Here is a 24,341-nt window from a genome sequence, read left to right on the forward strand (position 1 = left end):
TGTTTTTTAAGGGGTTTTGGATGGGGAGGTTTGGGGAGTTCGGCATCAGCTGGGCAGAGCAGCAGGGCCCCCTCCAGGGCAGCCCGCAGCTCCTGAGGGGAAAATGGGGATAAAATGGGAATTTGGGGAAAATTTGGGGAAAAATGGAATTTTGGAGGTTTTTTTGGGGTTTTTTTTAAGGGTTTTGGGGAGGGGGAGGTTGGGTAGCTGGGCCTCAGATGGGCAGCGCTGCAGGGAAGCCTGCAGTTCATGAGGGGAAAATTTGGGAAAAATCAAAAATTTTTGGGAAATTTATGGAATTTGAGGGAAATTGAATATTGTGGGGGGAAAAAGGGAATTTTGGGGGGTTTTTTCGTTTTTTGGGGGCTTTTTTGCGAGGGGGGAGGTTGGGTAGCTGGGCCTCAGCCGGGCAGCGCAGCAGGGCTCCCCTCCAGGGCAGCCCTCAGCTCCTGAGGGGAAAATTTGGGAAAAATAAAAAATTTTTGGGAAATTTATGAAATTTGTGTGAAATTCGGGAATATTGTGGGGAAAAAAGTGAATTTGGGGGGATTTTGGAGGTTTTTAGGGTTTTTTTTGGGGGGGGTGTAGAGCTTGGCCTCAGCTGGGCAGCGCAGCAGGGCCTCCACCAGGGCAGCCTGCAGCTCCTGAGGGGAAAATTTCTGAAAAATCAGAATTTTTGGGGAAATTTATGGAATTTGAGGAAGTCGGGAATATTGTGGGGGGAAAAGTGAATTTTAGGGGGATTTTGGAATTTTTTAGGGGTTTTTTGGGGGGGGGTTGGGGAGGTCGGCCTCAGCTGGACAGTGCACCACAGCCCGCTCCAGGGCAGCCCGCAGCTTCTGAGGGGAAAATTTGGAAAAAATCAAAAATTTTGGGAAATTTATGGAATTTGAGGGAAATTCAGGAATACTGGGGGGGAATAAAGTGAATTTTGGTGGGATTTTGGAATTTTTTAGGGGGTTTTTGGGGGGGGTTGGGGAGGTTGGCCTCAGCCGGGCAGTGCAGCACAGCCCGCTCCGGGGTAGCCCAAAGCTCCTGAGAGGACAATGGGGAAAAATCATAAAGTTTGGAGAAATTAATGGAATTTTGGGAAAATTTGAAGGTTTTGTGGAGTAAAATGGGAATATTGGGGTTTTTTGGGGGGGGTTTTTTAAGGGTTTTTTGGGGAGCGGGTTGGGGAGCTTGGCCTCAGCTGGGCAGCCTCAGCTCCAGAGGGGAAAATGGGAAAAATTTGGAATTTTGTGAAAATTTGGGCGTTTTGGGTGGAAAATTCAGGAATTTTGGGATTTGGGAAAAAAATCCGGGGGTTTTGGGAAAAGAATTGAGGATTTTTGGAGGAACTTATGGGAATTTGGAGGGTTTGGGAGGCATTTTGGGGGATGTTTGGGCCATTTGGGGTGAATTTGGGGAAATTTGGGGAAAATTTGAGGGGATTTTGGGGGAGCTGAGGGAGAAATTCAGGGGATTCGAACTTTGGGGAATTTTGGATGAATTACGGTGAATTTGGGGGGATTTAGAAGAATTTTGGGGGGTTGAGGGGATTTTGGGGAGGGAATTTGAAGGTTTGGTGGAAATTGGGGAAAATTTGGGACAAATTTGGGGGATTTGAGGAAAGATCAAGGGAATTCGGGCAAAATTTGGGGGATCGGGAAGGGATTTGGGGAATTTTGGGAGGATTTGAGGGAATTTTTTGGGATTTTTGGAAGGATTTGGGGAGATTTGGGGGTTGAAGGGGGCTCACCTGGAGAGACCCCAAATCTGGGGGGTCTTTAAGAAGGTCTGGCATCACCTGAGGGGAGAAAGAGAAAATTCGGGGAGATTTGGGAAAATCTTAGGGTATTTGAAAAAGTTTTGTGTGAATTTAAGCTGAATTTGGGTGATTTCAGGGGTATTTGGGGAATTTTTGGGCTTCTTTGAACCCCCAGATTTTAAGGGTTTAGATCACCTTAAAAGCCTCAAATTTGGGGGGAATTTTGGGGTTTTTTAACACCCAAATTTGAGGGCATTTGGACAGTCTGGGGCTTTTTAACCTCTCAAAAAATTTGGAAAGATTTTGGGAGTTTGGGGGATGTTGAATTAGGGGCGGGTTTGGGGGCGGTTTTGGGGCCCCTTAACCCCAAATATGGGACGATTTTGGAGCATTTTTGAGACCTTTTCCAACCCAATTCGTGAGACTAAAATATAAACCTGGGGGGCCCCAATTTCAGGGGAATTTCGGGGGGCGGTCTCTAGATAAGTTTAAGGGTGTGGCGCCCCTTAACCCTCCCCCCCAAAGTTTCTGAGGTTTTTTTGCGTTGTTTTGGGGGGATTTTGGGGCATTTGCAGCCTCCCAAATTTGGGGCGGGGTCGCCCCCACCCTCCCCGTTGTTACCTCAGGGAGCGGCGGCGGATCAAAAATGGCGGCGCGTCCTGAGGGGAAAGTGGGCGTGGTTTCCCTTTCTATGACGTCACTCCCCACACTTCTACCTTTACTTAACATGACGCTTTATGCTGTTCTTCTCCGTAGTGCGCATGCGCTAAGACAGCGCTTCTATTGGTGGATGTATTTCCCGCCTCTCCCTTTGGCCTCGCCTTACTAAGGGCTGCCCTAATTAAAAATGGCGTATCCTTGCTATTTGAATAGGGCGCATGCGCAGCTTTGACTAACCAATCAGAAGCCACGTTTCTGGCGGGCACGCCCCCTCAGAGCTTAAGCCCCGCCCTTCTTCCTGCTCCCCTCAGGCCGCCATGATGGCGGCGGCGACCCCGCGGCTGCGGCCGCTGCTGCGTGCCCTGAGGGCTCAGGTGAGCCGGAAAGAGTTTTAAAATTTTTTTCCCCTTTTTTGTGTTTCTTTTGGGGGACGCTATAATGTTAAAATAAGAGATTTGGTGTTGTAAAGGCACATAAAGTATTTTTTCCGCAGAGGTTTCGCGGTCCGGTGTGGTGCTGCGGAGCCCCGGCCGTGAGGGGAGTGGCGAGCGACGCAGGGCAGGTGAGGCGGGAAAATTTGGGGGGGATTTGAGGGAAATTTGGGGGTTTCGGAGGAATTTTGGGGGAAAATTGAGGGGAAACTTGGGGGTTTGGGGGAAATCTGAGGGAAATTTGGGGGTTTTAGGGGAAATATGAGGGAAATACGGAGATTTTTAGGGGAAATATGAGGGAAATATGGGGATTTTTAGGGGAAATTCAAGGGACATCTGGGAGTAATGGGGGAAATTTGGGGTTTTTGGGGAATGTTTGAAGAAAATTTGGGGGTTTTGGGGAATGTTTGATGGAAATTTGGAGGTTTTGGGGAATGTTTGAGGGAAATTTGGGGGTTTTGGGGAGAAATTCACAGAAAATTTAGAGATTTTAGGTAAAATTTCGTGGTTTTTTGTTGAGATTTCGAGGCTTTGGTTAAATTGGGGGTTTGGGGTTAATTTTGATGGGGTTGGTGTCAATTTTTGGGGCTTTTGGTTAAATTGAGGGAGTTCAGAGTCAAATTTTGGAGTTTTTTTTGTTGAAATTTTGGTTATTTTGGGAATTTTGGTCAAATTGGGGTGTTTGTGGTCGAATTCTTGGGATTTGAAGCTAAAGTTTATGGGGTTTTATTAAATTGAAGGAGTTTGGGGTCAAATTTTGTGGCTTTTGGGTCAAATTTTGTGGGTTTTGCGACAAATTTTAATAATTTGGGGACAAATTTGAGGAGTTTTAGTTAAAATGGAGATTTTTGTGTCAGTTTTTAATTATTTTGGGTTAAATACTGGGGGTTTTGTTCAAATTGGGGGGAGTTGGTCAATTTTGGGGATGAATTTTTGACTTTTTTGGTCAGATTTTAATATTTTTTTTAAATTTAATTTTTTTTTTTATTTTTTAACCCCTCCCAGCCCCCTCCCCCCACCCCTCCCCCACCCTCACCCCCTCCCCAAACCCCAGAACCTCCCGAATTTTTGGGAATTTCCCCAAATTTGGAGGAGCCCCGTTTGGAGGAGCTGGGGCTGGGGGGTGCCACCCCCGTGGGAATGATCCAGAACCTTCTGGAATTTCTGCACCTGGACCTGGGGCTGCCCTGGTGGGGAGCCATTGCTGCAGGTGAGCCAAATTTGGAGTTTTTGGGGAAAAATTTGGGGGTTTAGGAAGAAATTTGGGGTTTTTGGGGAAAAATTTGGGGTTTTAGGAAGAAATTTGGGGTTTTTGGGGGGAAAATTTGGGGGTTTAGGAAGAAATTTGGGATTTTTGGGGAAAAATTTGGGGTTTTAGGAAGAAATTTGGGGTTTTGGGGGGGAAAATTTGGGGGTTTAGGAAGAAATTTGGGATTTTTGGGGAAAAATTTGGGGTTTTGGGAAGAAATTTGGGGTTTTTGAAGAAAAATTTGGGGTTTTGGGAAGAAATTTGGGGTTTTTGGGTAAAAATTTGGGGTTTTAGGAAGAACTTTGGGGGTTTTAGGAAGAAATTTGGGGGTTTTGAGGAAAAATTTGAGATTTTAGGAAGAAATTTGGGGGTTTTGAGGAAAAATTTGGGGGTTTAGGAAGAAATTTGGGGTTTTTGAGGAAAAATTTGGGGGTTTGGGAAGAAATTTGGGGGTTTTGGGGAGGTTTCAGGGAAATATTTGTGGTTTTGGGGTAAAATTTGGGATTTTGGGGAGGTTTTAGGGGAATATTTTGAGTTTTGGGGAGGTTTGAGAAGAAAAAATTGGGATTTTGGGGGAAAATTTGGGATTTTAAGGGGAAATTTGGGGTTTTGGGGAGAAATTTGGGATTTTTGGGGAGGTTTAAGGGAATATTTGGAGTTTTGGGGAGGTTTGAGACAAAAAAAATTGGATTTTGGGGGGAAATTTGGGGTTTTGGAGTTCTTGGAGATCATTTCTGGAGAAAATTTGTGGTGTAATTTAGAAATTTAAGATTTTGCAGTGAAAATTTTGGCTTTGGGGGCAAACTGAGATTTTTTGGAGATATTTGTGAGGAATATTTGGGATTTTGGGGGAGAATTAATGATGAAAAATCCAAATTTGGGGCTGAAAAATCCAAATTTTTGGGTGAAAATCCAAATTTTGGGGTGAAAAGTCCAAATTTTGGGTGAAAAACCCAAATTTTATGATGAAAACCCCAAATTTTGGAGTGAATAACCCAAATTTTGGGTTGAAAAATCCAAATTTGGGAGTGAAAAATCAAGATTTTGGGGTGAAAAATCCAAATTTTAGGCTGAAAAATCAAAATTTTCACTGAAAATTCATATTTTGGGGTGAAAACCCCAAATTTTGGGTTGAAAAGTCCAAATTTTGGGGTGAAAAATCCAAATTTTGGGGCGAAAAATCACAATTTTTGCTGACAATTCACATTTTGGGGTGAAAAATCCAAATTTTGGGCTGAAAAACCCAAATTTTGGGTTGAAAATTACAGTTTTGGGGTGAAAAGTCCAAATTTTGGGGTGAAAAATGCAAATTTCGGGGTGAAAAATGCAAATTTTGGGGTGAAAAATCACAATTTTCACTGAAAATTCACCTTTTGGGTTAAAAAATCCAAATTTTGGGGTGAAAAAGCCAAATTTGGGGGTGAAAAGGCCCAACTTTGGGTTGAAAAATTACAATTCTTGGGTGAAAAATCCAAATTTTTGGGTGAAAAATTCAAATTTTGTGCTGAAAAATCCAAATTTCGGGGTGAAAACCCCAAATTTTGGGTTAAAAAATCCAAATTTTGGACTGAAAATCCCCATTTTCCTCCCTAACTCCCTCCATTTCCCCCCCGATTTCCGCCCGTTTTTTCCCTCCCCCCCCCAATTTTTTCCCTTTCCCCGATTTTTCTCCCTTTTTCCCAATTTTCTCCTTTTTTCCCTCATTTCCAGGCACGGTGGGGGCGCGGGTGCTGCTGCTGCCCCTGGTGCTGCGGGGCCAGCGCGAGGCCGCCCGCCTCTCCCGGCACCTGCCCCAGCTGCAGCGCCTCTCGCGGCGCGTGGCCGAGGCGCGGCGGGGAGCCGACCCCAACCAGGGTGGGCGTGGCTAAAGATTGGGGGGCGGGGCTTGGGGGCAGGAGGTGGGAAAATGGGGTTAAAATGTGAAAAAACGGGGTTAAAATGTGAAAAAATGGGGTTGAAATGTGAAAAAATGGGGTGGAAAGTTGCTAAAGTGGGCGTGGTTTAAGGGTTAGGGGGCGTGGTTTAAAGATTGTGGGCGTGACTTCATAGTTTGTGGGTGTGCTTACACATTTGGGGGGCTGGAGGCAAAATTGGGTGAAAAAATGGGGTTAAAATGTAAAAAAATGGGGTGGAAAGTTGCTAAAGTGGGGGGGAAGTGGGCGTGGTTTAAGGATTAGTGGGCGTGGCTTAAGGGTTGTGGGCGTGGCTTAATAGTCATGGGATGGGAGGTGGAATTTGGGTGGGAAAAGGTGAAAAAATGGGGTTAAAAGGCAAAAAAATGGGGTGGAAAGTTTCTAAAGTGGGCGTGGTTTAAGGGTTGTGGGCGTGGTTTTAGGATCGTGGGCGTGGCCTCAATTTCATGGGATGGGAGGAGGAATTTGGGTGGGAAAAGGTGAAAAAATGGGGTTGAAATGTGAAAAAACGGGGTTAAAAGGCAAAAAAATGGGGTGGAAAGTTTCTAAAGTGGGCGTGGTTTAAGGGTTAGTGGGCGTGGTTTAAGGGTTAGTGGGCGTGGTCAGTGATGCGGGGGGCGGAGCTTGCACCTGCCCCAGCTGCAGCGCCTGTCCCGGCGCGTGGCCGAGGCGCGGCGAGGAGCCGACCCCAACCAGGGTGGGCGTGGCTAAAGATTGGGGGGCGGGGCTTGAGGGGAAAAAGGTGAAAAAATGGGGTTAAAATGTGAAAAAATGGGGTTAAATGTGAAAAAATGGGGTTAAAAGGCACAAAAATGGGGTGGAAAGTGGGGAAAGTGGGCGTGGTTTAGGGATTGTGGGCGTGGCTTCATTGTTTGTGAGTGTGGCCGCACATTTGGGGGGTTGGAGGCAAAATTGGGTGAAAAAATGGGGTTAAAATGTGGAAAAATGGGGTTGAAAGTTGCTAAAGTGGGGGTAAAGTGGGCGTGGTTTAAGGATTTGTGGGCGTGGCTTGAGGATTTGTGGGCGTGGCTTAATAGTCATGGGATCGTAGGTGGAATTTGGGTGGAAAAAGGGGAAAAAATGGGGTTAAAATGCACCAAAATGGGGTTGAAAGTGGGCGTGGTTTAAGGGTTAGTGGGCGTGGTTTAAAGATTGTGGGCGTGGCTTCGTAGTTTGTGGGTGTGGCCGCACATTTGGGGGGTTGGAGGCAAAATTGGGTGAAAAAATGGGGTTAAAATGTGGAAAAATGGGGTTGAAAGTTGCTAAAGTGGGGGTAAAGTGGGCGTGGTTTAATGGTTAGTGGGTGTGGCTTAAGGGTTGTGGGCGTGGCTTGAGAGTCATGGGATGGGAGGTGGAATTTGGGTGGGAAAAGGTGAAAAACGGGGTTAAAATGCACAAAAATGGGGTTGAAAGTGGGGAAAAGTGGGCGTGGTTTAAGGGTTAGTGGGCGTGGTTTAAAGATTGTGGGCGTGGCTTCATAGTTTGTGGGTGTGGCCGCACTTTTGGGGGGTTGGAGGCAAAATTGGGTGAAAAAATGGGGTTAAAATGCTGAAAAATTGGCTGGAAAGTTGCTAAAGTGGGGGGAAAGTGGGCGTGGTTTAAGGATTGTGGGTGTGGCCTCAATTTCATAGGATGGGAGGAGGAATTTGGGTGGGAAACGGTGGAAAAACGGGGTTGAAATGTGAAAAAATGGGGTTAAAATGCACAAAAATAGGGTTGAAAGTGGGCGTGGTTTAAGGATTGTGGGCGTGGCTTCATAGTTTGCGGGTGTGGCCGCACATTTGGGGGGTTGGAGGTGGAATTTGGGTGGGAAAAGGTGAAAAAATGGGGTTAAAATGTGAAAAAATGGGGTTAAAAGGCACAAAAATGGGGTTGAAAGTGGGGAAAGTGGGCGTGGTTTAAGGGTTAGTGGGCGTGGTTTTAGGGTTGTGGGCGTGGCTTAAGAGTCATGGGATGGGAGGTGGAATTTGGGTGGGAAAAGGTGAAAAAATGGGGTTAAAATGTGAAAAAATGGGGTGGGAAGTTGCTAAAGTGTTGTAAAGTGGGCGTGGTTTAATGATTAGTGGGTGTGGCTTGAGGATTGTGGGCGTGGCTTAAGAGTCATGGGATGGGAGGTGGAATTTGGGTGGGAAAAGGTGAAAAAATGGGGTTGAAATGTGAAAAAACGGGGTTGAAAGTTTCTGAAGTGGGCGTGGTTTAAGGATTGTGGGCGTGGCTTCTAAGTCATGGGATGGGAGGTGGAATTTGGGTGGGAAAAGGGGAAAAAATGGGGTTAAAATGTGAAAAAACGGGGTTAATATGTGAAAAAATGGGGTTAAAATGCACAAAAATGGGGTAAAGTGGGCGTGGTTTAAGGGTTAGTGGGCGTGGTCAGTGATGCGGGGGGGCGGAGCTTGCGCCTGCCCCAGCTGCAGCGCCTCTCGCGGCGCGTGGCCGAGGCGCGCCGAGGAGCCGACCCCAACCAGGGTGGGCGTGGCTAAAGATTGGGGGCGGGGCTTGGGGGCGGGGGGCGGGGCTTGGAAGAAAGGGGAAAAAACGGGGTTAAAATGTGAAAAAATGGGATTAAAAGGCGAAAAAATGGGGTGGAAAATTGCTAAAGTGGGGGGAAGTGGGCGTGGTTTAAAGATTGTGGGCGTGGCTTCATAGTTTGTGGGTGTGGTCCCACATTTGGGGGGTTGGAGGCAAAATTTAGGTGAAAAAATGGGGTTGAAATACAGAAAAATGGGGTGGAAAATTGCTAAAGTGGGGTAAAGTGGGCGTGGTTTAAGGATTAGTGGGCGTGGCTTGAGGATTTGTGGGCGTGGCTTAAAAGTCATGGGATGGTAGGTGGAATTTGGGTGGAAAAGGGGGAAAAAATGGGGTTAAAATGTGAAAAAATGGGGTTGAAATTGGGAAAGTTGGCGTGGTTTAAGGGTTAGTGGGCGTGGTTTAAATATTGTGGGCGTGGCTTCATAGTTTGTGGGTGTGGCCGCACATTTGGGGGGTTGGAGGCAAAATTGGGTGAAAAAATGGGGTTAAAATGCTGAAAAATTGGCTGGAAAGTTGCTAAAGTGGGGGTAAAGTGGGCGTGGTTTAAGGATTGTGGGCGTGGCTAAAAAGTTATGGGATGGGAGGTGGAATTTGGGTGGGAAAAGGTGGAAAAACTGGGTTAAAATGTGAAAAAATGGGGTTAAAAGGCAAAAAAATGGGGTTGAAAGTGGGGATAAGTGGGCGTGGCTTAAGGGTTGTGGGCGTGGCTTAAGGGTTGTGGGCGTGGCTTAAGAGTCATGGGATGGGAGTTGGAATTTGGGTGGGAAAAGGTGAAAAAATGGGGTTAATATGTGAAAAAATGGGGTTGAAAGTGGGGAAAGTGGGCGTGGTTTAAGGGTTAGTGGGCGTGGTTTAAAGATTGTGGGCGTGGCTTCATAGTTTGTGGGTGTGGCCGCACATTTGGGGGGTTGGAGGCAAAATTGGGTGAAAAAATGGGGTTAAAATGCCAAAAAATGGGGGGGGGGGAAGTTGCTAAAGTGGGCGTGGTTTAAGGATTGTGGGCGTGGTCTAAGGATTATGGATGTGGCTTAAAAGTCGTGGGATGGGAGGTGGAATTTGGGTGGGAAAAGGTGAAAAAATGGGGTTAAAATGTTAAAAAAATGGGTTGAAAGTTTCTAAAGTGGGCATGGTTTAAGGATTGTGGGCGTGGCCTCAATTTCATGGGATGGGAGGAGGAATTTGGGTGGAAAAGGTGAAAAAATGGGGTTGAAATGTGGAAAAATGGGTTTAAAAGGCAAAAAAATGGGGTGGAAAGTTGCTAAAGTGGGGTAAAGTGGGCGTGGTTTAAGGGTTAGTGGGCGTGGTATAAGGGTTAGTGGGCGTGGTCAGTGATGCGGGGGGGCGGAGCTTGCACCTGCCCCAGCTGCAGCGCCTCTCGCGGCGCGTGGCCGAGGCGCGCCGAGGAGCCGACCCCAACCAGGGTGGGCGTGGTCAGGGATTGGGGGCGGGGCTTGGGGTGGGGGCGGAGCTAAGGGGAAAAAACGAGGTTAAAATGTGAAAAAACGGGGTTAAAATGTGAAAAAATGGGGTTGAAAAACACTAAATTGGGGGAAAGTGGGCGTGGTTTAAGGGTTAGTGGGCGTGGCTTCATGGTTTGTGGGCGTGGTCAGTGATGCGGGGGGCGGAGCTTGCACCTGCCCCAGCTGCAGCGCCTGTCCCGGCGCGTGGCCGAGGCGCGGCGAGGAGCCGACCCCAACCAGGGTGGGCGTGGTCAGGGATTGGGGGCGGGGCTTGGGGCGGGGCTTGGAAAAAAGGGGGAAAAACGGGGTTGAAATGTGAAAAAATGGGGTTATAATGTGAAATAATGGGGTTAATATGTGAAAAAATGGGGTGGAAAGTGGGGGAAATGGGCGTGGTTTAAGGGTTAGTGGGCGTGGTTTAAGGTTAAGTGGGTGTGGCCTCAATTTCATAGGATGGGAGGAGGAATTTGGGTGGGAAACGGTGGAAAAACGGGGTTGAAATGTGAAAAAATGGGGTTAAAATGCACAAAAATAGGGTTGAAAGTGGGCGTGGTTTAAGGATTGTGGGCGTGGCTTCATAGTTTGTGGGTGTGGCCGCACATTTGGGGGGTTGGAGGTGGAATTTGGGTGGGAAAAGGTGAAAAACGGGGTTAAAATGTGAAAAAATGGGGTTAATATGTGAAAAAACGGGGTGGAAAGTTGCTAAAGTGGGCGTGGTTTAAGGGTTAGTGGGCGTGGTTTAAGGGTTAGTGGGCGTGGTCAGTGATGCGGGGGGCGGAGCTTGCACCTGCCCCAGCTGCAGCGCCTCTCGCGGCGCGTGGCCGAGGCGCGCCGAGGAGCCGACCCCAACCAGGGTGGGCGTGGTCAGGGATGGGGGGCGGGGCTTGGAGGGCGGGGCTTGGGGGGTGGGGCGGAGCTAAAGGGAAAAAACGGGGTTAAAATGTGAAAAAATGGGGTTAATATGTGAAAAAATAGGGTTGAAAGTGGGGGAAATGGGCGTGGTTTAAGGGTTAGTGGGCGTGGTTTAAGGTTAAGTGGGTGTGGCCTCAATTTCATAGGATGGGAGGAGGAATTTGGGTGGGAAACGGGGTTAAAATGCACAAAAATGGGGTTAAAAGGCAAAGAAATGGGGTGGAAAGTTGCTGAAGTGGGGTAAAAGGGGCGTGGTTTATGGGTCTGTGGGCGTGGCTTCATAGTTTGTGGGTGTGGCCACAAAATTGGCGGGTTAGACGCAAAATTTGGGTGAAAAGTGGGGTTAAAATGCACAAAAATGGGGTTGAAAAATCATAAAATGGGGTAAAGTGGGCGTGGCTTAAGGATTGTGGGAGTGGCTTAAAAGTCATGGGATGGGAGGTGGAATTTGGGTGGGAAAAGGTGGAAAAATGGGGTTAAAGTGTAAAAAACCAGGGTTGAAAATAGCTAAAGTGGGCGTGTTTTAAGGGCTAGTGGGCGTGGCTTAAGGATTGTGGGCGTGGCTTAGTAGTCATGGGATGGGAGGTGGAATTTGGGTGAAAAAATGGGTTAAAATGCACAAAAATGGGGTTAAAGTGCAAAAAAAAGGGTTGAAATGGGTAAAGTGGGCGTGGTTTAAGGGTTGTGGGCGTGGCTTAAAAGTCATGGGATAGGAGGTGGAATTTGGGTGGGAAAAGGTGAAAAAATGGGGTTGAAATGTGAAAAAATGGGGTTAATATGTGAAAAATGGGGTTAAAATGCACAAAAATAGGGTTGAAAGTGGGCGTGGTTTAAGGGTTAGTGGGCGTGGTTTAAAGATTGTGGGCGTGGCTTCATAGTTTGTGGGTGTGGTCCCACATTTGGGGGGTTGGAGGCAAAATTGGGTGAAAAAATGGGGTTGAAATGTGGAAAAATGGGGTTGAAATTCACTGAAGTGGGGTAAAGTGGGCGTGGTTTGAGGATTAATGGGCGTGGTTTAAGGATTGTGGGCGTGGCTTAAAATTTGTGGAATGGGGAGTGGAATTTGGGTGAAAAAAGGTGAAAAAATGGGGTTGAAATGTGAAAAAACGGAGTTAATATGTGAAAAAATGGGGTTAAAAGGCACAAAAATGGGGTTGAAAGTGGGCGTGGTTTAAGGGTTAGTGGGCGTGGTTTAAAGATTGTGGGCGTGGCTTCATGGTTTGTGGGTATGGCCGCACATTTGGGGGGTTGGAGGCAAAATTGGGTGAAAAAATGGGGTTGAAATGCAGAAAAAAGGCGTTGAAATTCACTGAAGTGGGGTAAAGTGGGCGTGATTTGAGGATTAATGGGCGTGGTTTAAGGATTGTGGGTGTGGCTTAAAATTTGTGGAATGGGGAGTGGAATTTGGGTGGGAAAAGGTGAAAAATGGGGTTAAAATGCACAAAAATGGAGTTAAAATACAAAAAAATGGAGTTGAAAGTTGCTTAAGTGGGGCAAAGTGGGCGTGGTTTAAGGGTTAGTGGGCGTGGCTTCATAGTTTGTGGGTGTGGCCACCAATTTGGAGAATTTAAGGCCAAAAAATGGGGTTAAAATGGAAAAAAAAGATAAAAAGCAGTAAAATAGTGTTAGGTGGGCGTGGCTTAAAGGTTGTGGGCGTGGATTAAAGATGGTGGGCGTGGCCACATATTTTTTGGCGTGGGGGCGGAGCTTGGGGTGCAGCGGGCAAAATTTGGTTAAAAAAATGCGGGAAAATTGGGCAAAAATGACTAAAAATGGAAATTAGGAGGCGTGGTTTGTGGATTTGTGGGCGTGGCTTCATAGTTTGTGGGCGTGGCCACAAATTTTACGGAATGGGAGGTGAAATTTGGGTGGGAAAAGGTGAAAAATGGGATTAAAATGCAAAAAGAAATAATTTCCTTAAATGGGCATGACCATATTTGGAGGTGTAAAACCCCACCCCCAAATTTGGTCAAATGGGCGTGGCCTCACATGCTCCACCCATTAAAAGCATGGCATCCCATATATGGGCATAAAGTGGGCGTGGCTTATCCTTTAAGGGGCCTCACCCCATTTTAATTTTTTTTGGTTTTTTTATTTTTTGGGGTTTTTCCCCCCCTGTTTTTTTTGTGGGTGTGGCTTGGCTGAAGTGGGTGTGGCTTTGCTTAGGTGGGTGTGGCTTAGCGGAGGTAGGCGTGGCCTAAATTAGAGTGGGAGGGGCCAAAATTTTGGGTTAAATATGGGAATATTTAGGAAAAAAGCATGACCTTATATGGGCATGCTAAATGGGCGTGGCCATGCTTACATCACTATGCGCCTCTCTTCCATATATGGGCATCAAGTGGGCGTGGCTTGCCCTTAAAGGGGCCTCACCCCATTTTAATTTTTCCCCTTTATCTGTTTTTTTTGTGGGTGTGGCTTGTATGAGGTGGGCGTGGCCTAGCTTAGAGTGGGCAGGGCTAAAATTGGGTTAAGATTTAGGGGAGGGGTGTTAAGTGGGCGTGGCTTATCCTTAAAGGGGCCTCACCCCATTTTAATTTTTGTTGATTTTTCCTGGGTTTTTTTGTGGACTTTTTTGGGGCGTGGCTTGTCTGAGGTGGGCGTGGCTTGACTTAGAGTGGGAGGGGATAGTTACATTTGGTGGGCGTGGCTTATCCTTAAAGGGGCCTCACCCCATTTTAATTTTTGTTGGTTTTTTCCCATTTTGGGGGGAAATTTTGTGGATTTTTGGGGGGCGAGGCTTGTCTGAGGTGGGCGTGGCTTAACTTAAAATGGGAGGGGCTGGAAAAATGAAAATTGGAGGGGGAAGTGGCATTAGGTGGGCGTGGCTTATCCTTAAAGGGACCTCGCCCCATTTTAATCTTTTCATTTTTTTCTTTCTTTGGGGATTTTTTTCTGGATTTTTGGGGCGTGGCTTATCTGAGGTGGGCGTGGCTTAACTTAGCGTGGGAGGGGCTGAAAAATAAAAATTGGAGGGGGAAGTTACATTTGGTGGGCGTGGCTTATCCTTAAAGGGACCTCACCCCATTTTAATTTTTGTTGATTTTTTCTGGTTTTTGTTTCCTGGACTTTTTGGGCGTGGCTTGTCTGAGGTGGGCGTGGCTTAACTTAGAGTGGGAGGAGCTAAAGAATAAAAATTACATTTTTGTGGGCGTGGCTTATCCTTAAAGGGACCTCACCCCATTTAAATTTTTTCCTTTTTTTCACATTTTTTGGGCATTTTTTTCTGGATTTTTGGGGCGTGGCTCATCTGAGGTGGGCGTGGCTCGTTGACCACGCCCTCCCACGGTGACCACGCCCCTTTTTAACCCCTCAGTGGCCGTGGCTTACTCGGAACTGGTGTCGTACCAGCGCCGTCACAACGTGAATCCGCTCCGGGGCTTCCTGGTGCCGCTGGTGCAGGTTTGGAAACCCCAAAAATCCCAAAATTCACCCCAAAAAAATTCTGAAATCACCCAAAAAATATTTGGGAGGAAAATTATTGGCGAATTTGGGGGGTTTGGGGTAAAAATTGGGGGGTTTTGGGTGGGAAATTTGGGGTAAAAATTCGAAATTTGAATAAAAATTTAATTTAAGGTACAAAAAAATTCATGTCAGGATCCCCAAAAAAATTTTATTTATTTTTTTTCTGATTTTTTGGGTGTTTTTTTTCTGAAGAGGTGAAAAATTAGGAAAAAATTGGAGAAAAATCACAAAAAATTCAATAAAATTCAAAATAAAATCAAGAAAAATGTGAAAAAAAAGGGAAAAAAATTCTGTAAAAAATCCCAAAAAATTCCCACATTAATTCCTAATTAAATCCTGATTGATTACTTAAGTTGGTTTGTAAAACCTTTAGAAAATTATTTAAAAATGCTCGAAAAATCACCAAAAAATTGATAAAAATTCAAAATAAAATCGTAAAAAATCAAAAAAAAAAGGGAAAAAAATTCTGTAAAAAATCCCAAAAAATTCCCAAATTAATTCCTAATTAAATCTTGATTAATTAATTAAGTAGGTTTGTAAAACCTTTGGAAAATTATTTAAAAACGCTTGAAAATTCACAAAAAAATTCGATAAAATTCAAAATAAAATCGTAAAAAATCCGAAAAAAATGGGAAAAAAATTCCGTAAAAAATCCTAAAAAATTCTCAAATTGAGTCTTAATTAATTACTAATTAATTAATTAATTTTGGGGGTCCCAGACCCCCCTGTTTGTGTCGTTTTTCTTCGCCCTGCAGGGGATGGCGGCGGCGCCGCTGCCGGGGCTGCTCCAGGGGGGCTGGGCTGGAAAAATTAAATTTAAAAAATTCCCCAAAAAATTAATTAAAAAATCAGAAAAAAATCCTTAAAGTTTCTAGAATATTCCCTCATTATTGGGGAGGTTTTTGAGTTTTTAAAACCTCAGAAAAATTTTTTTAAATGGTTGAAAAATCACAAAAAAAATTCGATAAAATTGGAAAAAAAATCATTAAAAATGCGAAAAAAATGGGAAAAAAATCCTGTAAAAAATCCCAAAAAATTCTCAAATTAATTCCTAATTAAATCCTGATTAATTAAATAAGTTGGTTTTTAAAACCTTTGGAAAATTATTTAAAAATGCTCGAAAAATCACCAAAAAATTGATAAAAATTCGAAATAAAATCATATAAAATCAGAAAAAAATGGGGAAAAAATTCTGTAAAAAATCCTAAAAAATTCCCAAAATAATTCCTAATTAAATCCTGATTAATTAATTAAGTAGGTTTGTAAAATCTTTGCAAAATTATTTAAAAACTCCTAAAAATTCGCAAGAAAAATCCGTAAATATTCAGAAAAAAATCATAAAAAATCCAAAAAAAATTTTGTAAAAAATCCTAAAAAATTCCCAAATTAAGTCTTAATTAATTCTTATTAATTAATTAATTTTGGGGGTCCCAGACCCCCCTGTTTGTGTCGTTTTTCTTCGCCCTGCAGGGGGATGGCGGCGGCGCCGCTGCCGGGGCTGCTCCACGGGGGCTGGGCTGAAAAAAATTAAATTAAAAAATTCCCAAAAGATTTATTAAAAAATCAGAAAAAATTCCTTAAAATTTCTAGAATATTCCCTCATTATTGGGGAGGTTTTTGAGTTTTTAAAACCTCAGAAAAATTTGTTTAAATGGTTGAAAAATCACCAAAAAATTTCGATAAAATTGGAAAAAAAAATCATTAAAAATGTGAAAAAAATGGGAAAAAAATTCTGTAAAAAATCTTTAAAAAATCTCAAATTAATTCCTAATTAAATCCTGATTAATTAATTAAGTTGGTTTGTAAAACCTTTGCAAAACTATTTAAAAACTTCTGAAAATGCACAAGAAAAATCCGTAAAAATTCAGAAAAAAATCATAAAAAATGGGAAAAAAATTCTATAAAAAATCCCAAAAAAATCTCAAATTAATTCCTAATTAAATCCTTATTAATTAATTAATTTGGTTTGTAAAACCTTTGGGAAATTATTTAAAAATGCTCGAAAATTCACAAGAAAAATCACAAAAATTCGGAAAAAAATCATAAAAAATCCGAAAAAAATGGGAAAAAAATTCCGTATAAAATCCTAAAAATTCCCAAATTAATTTCTAATTAAATCCTGATTAATCAATTAAATAGGCTTGTAAAACCTTTGGAAAATTATTTTTAAATGCTCGAAAAATCACCAAAAAATTGATAAAAATTCAAAATAAAATCGTAAAAAATCCAAAAAAATGGGAAAAAAATTCCGTAAAAAATCCCAAAAAATTCTTAAATTAATTCCTAATTAATTAATGGTTAATTAATGATTCTGGGGGTCCCAGACCCCCCTGTTTGTGTCGTTTTTCTTCGCCCTGCAGGGGATGGCGGCGGCGCCGCTGCCGGGGCTGCTCCAGGGGGGGCTGGGCTGGTTCCCCAATTTGGCCGCCCCCGACCCTTTCTACGTCCTGCCCGTGCTGGTCACCGCCTCCACCTGGCTCGTGCTCGAGGTTTGGGGCGAAAAATGGGGATTTGGGAAAAAAAATGGGGTTTGGGGAAAAAAAAATGGGGTTTTTAGGTGGAAAAATGAGGATTTTAGGTGGAAAAATGGAAATTTTAGAGTGAAAAATGAGGATTTTAGCCCTAAAAATTAGATTTTTATAGGGAAAAATCAGGGTGTTGGGGAGAAAATAATTTTGGGGTTAAAAATGGGGATTTTGGGCAAAAAATTGGAGTTTTTAGGTGGAAAAATGGAGATTTTAGGCGAAAAAATGGAGGATTTAGAGCCAAAAATGAGGATTTTAGAGGGAAAAATCAAATTTTTTGAGGGGAAATGGAGTTTGTAGGAGGAAGTGAGTTTTGGGGTGAAAAATGGGGATTTTGGGGAAAAAAATGGGATTTGGGGAAAAAAAATGAGGTTTTTAGATGAAAAAATGAGGATTTTAGGTAGAAAAATGAAAATTTTAGGGTGAAAAATGAAGATTTGAGCCTAAAAAATGGGATTTTTTAGGTGAAATATATGGGGAGTCAGAAGAAAATTATTTTGGGGTGAAAAATGGGGATTTTGGGCAAAAAATTGGGGTTTGGGGGAAAAAAAATGGGGTTTTTAGGTGAAAAAATGAGGATTTTAGGTGGAAAAATGGAGGTTTTAGAGTGAAAAATGAGGATTTTAGCCCCCAAAAAATGGGATTTTTTTGGTGAAGAGTCAGGGGGTTTGGGAGGAAATGATTTTGGGGTGAAAAATGGGGATTTTGGGCAAAAAAATGGGATTTGGGGAAAAAAAATGGGGTTTTTAGGTGAAAAAATGAGGATTTTAGGTGAAAAAATGGAGATTTTAGAGCAAAAAATGAAGATTTTAAGCTAAAAATTGTAAATTTTAAAGTGAAAAATGAGGGGATTTGGGAGGAAATGATTTTGGGGTGAAAAATGGGGATTTTGGGCAAAAAATTGGGGTTTGGGGGAAAAAAATGGGGGTTTTAGGTGAAAAAATGAGGATTTTAGGTGAAAAAATCGAAAATTTAGAGCAAAAAATGAAGATTTTAGCCAAAAAAATGGAGATTATTATAGTGAAGAATTTGGGGGTTTGGGAGGAAATTATTTTGGGGTGAAAAATGGGGATTTTGGGAAAAAAAAATGGGACTTGGGGGAAAAAAATGAGGTTTTTAGGTGAAAAAATGAGGATTTTAGGTGGAAAAATGGAAATTTTAGAGCGAAAAATGAAGATTTTAGCCTAAAAAATGGGAATTTTTTAAATTTATAAATCAGGGGTTTGGGAGAAAATAATTTTGGGGTGAAAAATGGGGATTTTGGGCAAAAAAATGGGATTTGGGAAAAAAAATGGAGTTTTTAGGTGAAAAAATGAGGATTTTAGGTGAAAGAATTGAAAATTTAGAGCAAAAAATGAAGATTTTAGTCAAAAAAATGGGATTTTTTATAGTGAAATATCAGGGGAGTTTGGAGGAAATGATTTTGGGTTTAAAAATGGGGATTTTGGGCAAAAAATTGGGGTTTGGGGGAAAAAAATGGGGTTTTTAGGTGGAAAAATGAGGATTTTAGGTTAAAAAATGGGAATTTTAGAGTGAAAAATGAGGATTTTAGCACCAAAAAAATGGGATTTTTATAGGGAAAAATCAGGGAGTTTGGGAGGAAATGATTCTGGGTTGAAAAATGGGGATTTTGGGAAAAAAAAATGGGATTTGGGGAAAAAAAATGAGGTTTTTAGGTGGAAAAATGAGGATTTTAGGTTGAAAAATGGGGATATTAGAGCAAAAAATGAGGATTTTAGCCTCAAAAAATGGGATTTTTTAGGTGAAATATCAGGGGAGTTGGGAGAAAATGATTTTGGGGTGAAAAATGGGGATTTTGGGCAAAAAAATGGGGTTGAGGTAAAAAAAATGGGGTTTTTAGGTGGAAAAATGAGGATTTTAGGTGAAAAAATGGAGGTTTTAGAGTGAAAAATGAGGATTTTAGCCCCCCAAAATGGGATTTTTATAGTGAAATATCAGGGGAGTTGGGAGGAAATGATTTTGGGGTGAAAAATGGGGATTTTGGGAAAAAAAATTGGGGTTTGGGGAAAAAAAATGAGGTTTTTAGGTGAAAAAATGAGGATTTTAGGTGGAAAGATGGAAATTTTAGAGGAAAAAATGAAGTTTTTAGCCCCAAAAAATGGGATTTTTAAAATTTATTAATCAGGGGATTTGGGAGAAAAAGATTTTGGGGTGAAAAATGAGGATCTTGGGAAAATAATGGGATTTAAGGAAAAAAAATGGGGTTTTTAGGTGAAAAAATGAGGATTTTAGGTGGAAAAATGGAAATTTTTAGAGGGAAAAATGAGGATTTTAGCCTCAAAAAATGGGTTTTTTATGGTGAAGAATCAGGGGGTTTGGGAGAAAATGATTTTGGGGTGAAAAATGGGGATTTTGGGCAAAAAAATTGGGGTTTGAGGTAAAAAAAATGGGGTTTTTAGGTGAAAAAATGAGGAGTTTAGGTGAAAAAATGGAAATTTTAGAGCAAAAAAATGAGGAATTTTTGAAGAAATTTGGATTTTAGAAGGGGAAAATTTTGGGGTGAAAAATGAGGATTTTGGGCAAAATAAAATAGGGGATTTTAGGTGAAAAAATGGTGGATTTGGGGTGAAAAAATGGAGGTTTTAGCTGTAAAAAAATGGATTTTTTAGGGGAAAAATCTTTATGTTTAAGGGAAAATTGGGGATTTTTAGAGATTTAAAAAAATTTGGGGGAGAAATTTGGAATTTTGGTAAAAACTGGAATTTGGGGAATTCTAGAAAGAAAAACCTGAGTTTTGGGGGAGAAAAATAAAAATTTCTGAGGGAAAAATTTGAATTTTTGGGAGAAAAAATCAAAAATTTTGGGTAAAAATTGAAATTTTGGGGGTTTTTAAAGAGTTTTAACAAAAAGGGGCGGGGAAATTTTATGCAAATGAGGGGCGTGGTTAATGGGGGTGTGTCCGTTCGCAGCTCGGGGCGGAGACGGGCGTGTCGGCGCCGGGGGCGGGGCCTGTCCGTCAAATCCTGAGGCTCCTCCCCCTTCTCTTCCTGCCTTTCATCGTGCACTTCCCCACCGTGAGTAGGGGGCGGGGCTTAAAGGGGCGGGGCTTAAAAGGGGTGTGGTCATTTTGGAAAAGGGGCAGGGTCACTTTAAGGGGGTGTGGTTGCTTTGGAATGGGCGTGGCTGGTCTAAAAGGGGCGTGGATGCTTTGAAAATGGGCGTGGCCATTCTAAAAGGGGTGTGGTCACTTTGGAAATGGGCGTGGTCATTTAAAAAGCTGTGGATGCTTTAAAAATGGGCGTGGCCAACCTAAAAGGGGTGTGGTCACTTTGAAAATGGGCAGGGTCACTTTAAGAGGGGTGTGGTCACTTTGAAATGGGTGTGGCCCTTCTAAAAGGGGTGTGGTCAGTTTAAAATGTGCGTGGCTGTTCCAAAAGGGGTGTGGCACTCTGAAAATGGGCGTGGTTGTTCTGAAAGGGGTGTGGTCACTTTGAAAATGGGCGTGGCCATTCTAAAAGGGGTGTGGATGCTTTAAAATGGGCGTGGCCAGTCTAAAAGGGGTGTGGTCACTTTGAAAATGTGCAGGGTCACTTTAAGAGGGGTGTGGTCACTTTAAAATGGGCGTGGCTGGTCTAAAAGGGGTGTGGTCACTTTAAAATAGGCGTGGTGGTTCTAAAAGGGGTGTGGCCACTTTGTAAATGGGCGTGGCCATTCTAAAAGTGGTGTGGTCACTTTCATATTGGGTGTGGCCATTCTAAATGGGGTGTGATCACTTTGCAATGGGCGTGGCCATTCTCAAAGGGGTGTGGTCAGCTTCAAAATGGGCGTGGCCATTCCTAAAGGGGGTGTGGTCACTTAAAAATGGGCGTGGCCTTTTTCAAATAGGCGTTTTCACATGGAAAGTGGGCGTGGCCATTCTAAAAGGGGCGCAAACGCTTTGAAAATGGGCGTGGCTATTCTAAAAAGGGCGTGGTCATTTTGTGAATGGGCGTGGCCATTCTAAAAGGGGCGTGGTCACTTTGGAGATGTGTGTGACTGATCTAATAGGGGTGTGGTCACTTTGAAGTGGGCGTGGTTATTCTAAAAGGGGTGTGGTCGCTTTGAAAATGGGCGTGGCCGCATTAAATTGGGTGTTGTTTCTTTAAAGTGGGCGTGGCTTCGCTTTAGTGGGCGTGGTCACTAAGAAATTTTTTCCTCAAACTTTGAAGAGTTTTAGAAAACAACAAAAATCGGAATTTTTATTTTAAAAAATTTGGGATTTTTTTACCCAAAAAACCTGAAAATCTCCCTAAAAATTTTAGAGCTTGGGATAAAAATTAAGAATTTCTTAAAAAATTTTAAAATTTTTACCCAAAATTTGGAAAAAATTTTTTAAAAATTCAAAATTTTAAAGATTTTTTTGGCATTTCCGGGTTTATTGCGAAGCCCCGCCCCCTTTGGTAATCCTGATCTCTGATTGGTTGTTTCCCCCCAGGCGATCTTCACCTATTGGTTGACGTCCAACAGCTTCAGCCTATTGCAGACGGGGCTGCTGCGAGTCCCCGCCCTCCGCGCCAAGCTGGGCGTGGCCCCGCCTTTAGCCACGCCCCCGGCCACGCCCACCGGCTCCGCCCCTCAGAGCAAGGGGGGGATCCTGAAACAGCTGAAAAAAGGTGAAAAAAATGGGGGAAAAATTCGGATTTTTTTGGGGAAAAATGGGGAATTTGGGGAAAAAATTTGGAATTTGGGGGATTGGGGATTTTTGGGAGGGATTTTGGGGCTTTTTGGGGGGATTTGGGCATTTTTTGGGGAATTTTTTGTGGATTTTTGGGGAATTTTCGGGGGATTTTGAGGGAATTTTTGGGGATTTTGGGGCAAAAAATGGGGAATTTGGGAAAAAAATTTGGAATTTGGGGGATTGGGGATTTTTGGGGAGGGATTTTGGGGGGATTTGGGGATTTTTTGGGGGGAATTTTTTTGAGGTTTTGGGGAATTTTGGGGGGTTTTTTAAGGGAATTTTTGGGGAATTTTTGAAGGAATTTTGGGGGAATTTGGGGATTTGAGGATTTTTTGGGAGGAATTTCTGGGATTTTGGGGTTTTTTTGGGGGGATTTGGGGGAATTTGGGACCTTTTTGGTGGATTCTGGGTCGTTTCTGGTGGATTTCGGACAAATTTGGGATATTTTGGGTCACTTTTGATGGATTTTGGGACGATTTGGGGTCCTTTTGGGTGGATTTGGGACAATTTTGGGTCATTTTGGGTGGATTTTACTGAATTTAGGTCAATTTAGGACATTTTTGGACAAAATTTGGGTCATTTTTGGGTGGATTTGGGACAATTTTGGTCGATTTTGAGTCATTTTGTGTAGATTTTGGGTCCTTTGAGGAAATTCTTGGTTGATTTGGGGGAAATTTGGGACATTTTGGGACATTTGGGGGAATTTTGGGTGGATTTGGAACAATTTTGGGTCATTTTGGGGGGGATTTGGGACAATTCTGGGACATTTTGGGTAATTTTTGGTGGATTTGGCACAATTTTGAGACAATTTTGGGTCATTTTTAGTGGATTTGAGACATTTTTGGGACATTCTGGATTATTTTGGGTGGATTTGGGACATTTTTCGGCATCCTGGGTTATTTTTGGTGGATTTGGGACCATTTTGGGTCATTTTGGGTGGATTTGGGACAATTTTGGGTCATTTTGGGTGGACTTGGGACAATTTTGGGACATTCTGGATTATTTTGGGTGGATTTGGGACAATTTTGGGTCATTTTTGATGGATTTGAGACATTTTTGGGACAAATTTGGGTCATTTGGGGTGGATTTGGGCAATTTTGGGTAATTTTGTGTGGATTTAGGACAATTTTGGGACAAATTTGGGTCATTTTGGGTGGGTTTGGAACAATTTTGGTCTATTTTGGGTCATTTTTGGTGGAGTTTGGGTCCTTTGGAGAAATTCTTGGTGGATTTCGGGGAAATTTGGGACATTTTGGGACATTTTGGGTGGATTTAGGACAATTTTGGGGAAATTTGGGTCATTTTGGGGTGGATTTGGGACAATTCTGGGACATTTTGGGTCATTTTGCGTGGATATGGGACAATTTTGGGACATTCTGGGTTATTTTGGGTAGATTTGGGACAATTCTGGGACATTTTGGGTCATTTTGGGGTGGATTTGGGTCAATTTTGGGTCATTTTGGGTGGATTTGGGACAATATTGGTCGATTTTGGGTGGATTTGGGACAATTTTGGGACATTTTGAGTGGATTTGGGACATTCTGGGTTATTTTGGGTGGATTTGGGTCAATTTTGGGTCATTTTGGGGTGGATTTGGGACAATTTGGGACATTTTTGATGGATTTGAGACATTTTTGAGACAAATTTGGGTCATTCTCGATCATTTTGGGTGGATTTGGGTGCATTTTGGGTGATTTTTAGTGGATTTGAGACAATTTTGGCTAATTTTAGGTCGGTTTGGATCCATTTTGGGTCATTTTTTGTTCACTTTAGGAATATTTTTCCTCCTTTTCGCTGCATTTTGGTCAATTTTGGGTCATTTTTTATAACTTTTCTCCCGTTTCAACTTCACATATTCACTTTAAACCCCCCTAACCCATTTTTTCACACCCCAAACCCATTTTTCCACACCCCAAACCCATTTTTGGGCTCCCCAGACCCATTTTTGGGCTCCCTAACCCGTTTTTGGGGACCCCAAGAGTGATTTTGGGGCTCCCCCGTTTGCAGAGTGGCGCGAGGCCCAGGCCACCCACGAGGCCGAGCAGCGCCAGTGGCGCCTCCGGAACCACCTCACCCTGGCGGCCAAAGGTGACCAAAAACCCCCCAAATCCCCTCAAAAAACACCCCAAAAACCCCTCTTCAATTTATTTTAATTTTTTTTCCAGGTCCTCTCCGCCAAACTTTCGCCCAAAACCCCCTGAACCCCCCCAAAATGGCGCCCTCAGAGCCCCCAAAAAGGCCCTGGAAGGACACGCTGGGCTGAGGGGGGAGAGGGGGCGAAATAAAATAAAAATAAAAATAAAAAATGCGCGAACGAAGACTCCACAATCGGCTTTTTTTGAGTAAAATTTGAGCGGATTTGGGGTATTTTGGGTGCTTGGGGATGCCGTAGGGACTCCGTACAAAATGGCGGCGCGGAGTGAGGTGCGGCGACTTCGACAAAATGGCGGCGCACAGAGTAATTGCCGTACAACATGGCGCCCGCGCACGCGCAATTTAAAACAGCAAAATGGCGGCAGCCTGTTGAGTACAAAATGGCGGCGCGCGTTGGGTTTTGCCGTACAACATGGCGGCCGCGCATGCGCAAAGACGACAGGGATTGCTTTGTCGTACAACATGGCGGCCGCGCATGCGCAGTGAAGGCAGGCCGGAGCTGCGCCGTACAAAATGGCGGCGCGCTGCGATCGCCGCGGAAATTTCGATTAAAAAGGATAAAAAATATTAAAAACTTCATTAAAAAATTAATAAATTATCGGATTCTTAAAGAAATTG

General features: G+C 43.2%; 1 protein-coding gene across 3 annotated transcripts; it reads left to right on the plus strand.

Moving 5' to 3' along the window:
* The first annotated feature begins 2,717 nt into the window (after positions 1 to 2,717).
* Positions 2,718 to 23,887, plus strand: OXA1L (OXA1L mitochondrial inner membrane insertase). Of its 3 annotated transcripts, none has more exons than XR_014616875.1 (10): positions 2,718 to 2,784; positions 2,904 to 2,972; positions 3,847 to 4,051; positions 5,801 to 5,944; positions 14,218 to 14,303; positions 16,691 to 16,855; positions 19,822 to 19,926; positions 21,327 to 21,504; positions 23,549 to 23,657; positions 23,735 to 23,759. XR_014616875.1 is itself a non-coding variant. In XM_084224174.1 (10 exons), exons 1-10 carry the CDS (start codon positions 2,728 to 2,730, stop codon positions 23,830 to 23,832), a joined length of 1,188 nt encoding a protein of 395 aa, XP_084080300.1. In that variant the 5' UTR covers positions 2,718 to 2,727; the 3' UTR covers positions 23,833 to 23,887. The 3 variants fall into 3 exon arrangements, 2 of the variants coding, with proteins under 2 accessions (XP_084080300.1, XP_084080301.1); XM_084224174.1 differs by having other exon boundaries at positions 23,577 to 23,657; positions 23,735 to 23,887; XM_084224175.1 differs by lacking the exon at positions 5,801 to 5,944 and having other exon boundaries at positions 23,577 to 23,657; positions 23,735 to 23,887.
* Positions 23,888 to 24,341: the final 454 nt, after the last annotated feature.

This window comes from Fringilla coelebs (genome assembly GCF_963513975.1).
Source record: "Fringilla coelebs genome assembly, chromosome: 34".
Classification (NCBI taxonomy): Eukaryota; Metazoa; Chordata; class Aves; order Passeriformes; family Fringillidae; genus Fringilla; species Fringilla coelebs.

Bases quoted from the DNA above. Each gene is read 5' to 3' on its own strand.
- OXA1L (XM_084224174.1), top strand. From the start codon at position 2,728: ATGATGGCGGCGGCGACCCCGCGGCTGCGGCCGCTGCTGCGTGCCCTG. The intron at 2,785-2,903 runs GTGAGCCGGAAA...TTTTTTCCGCAG, and splicing joins TGCGTGCCCTGAGGGCTCAG to AGGTTTCGCGGTCCGGTGTG. The intron at 19,927-21,326 runs GTGAGTAGGGGG...GTTTCCCCCCAG, and splicing joins TCATCGTGCACTTCCCCACC to GCGATCTTCACCTATTGGTT.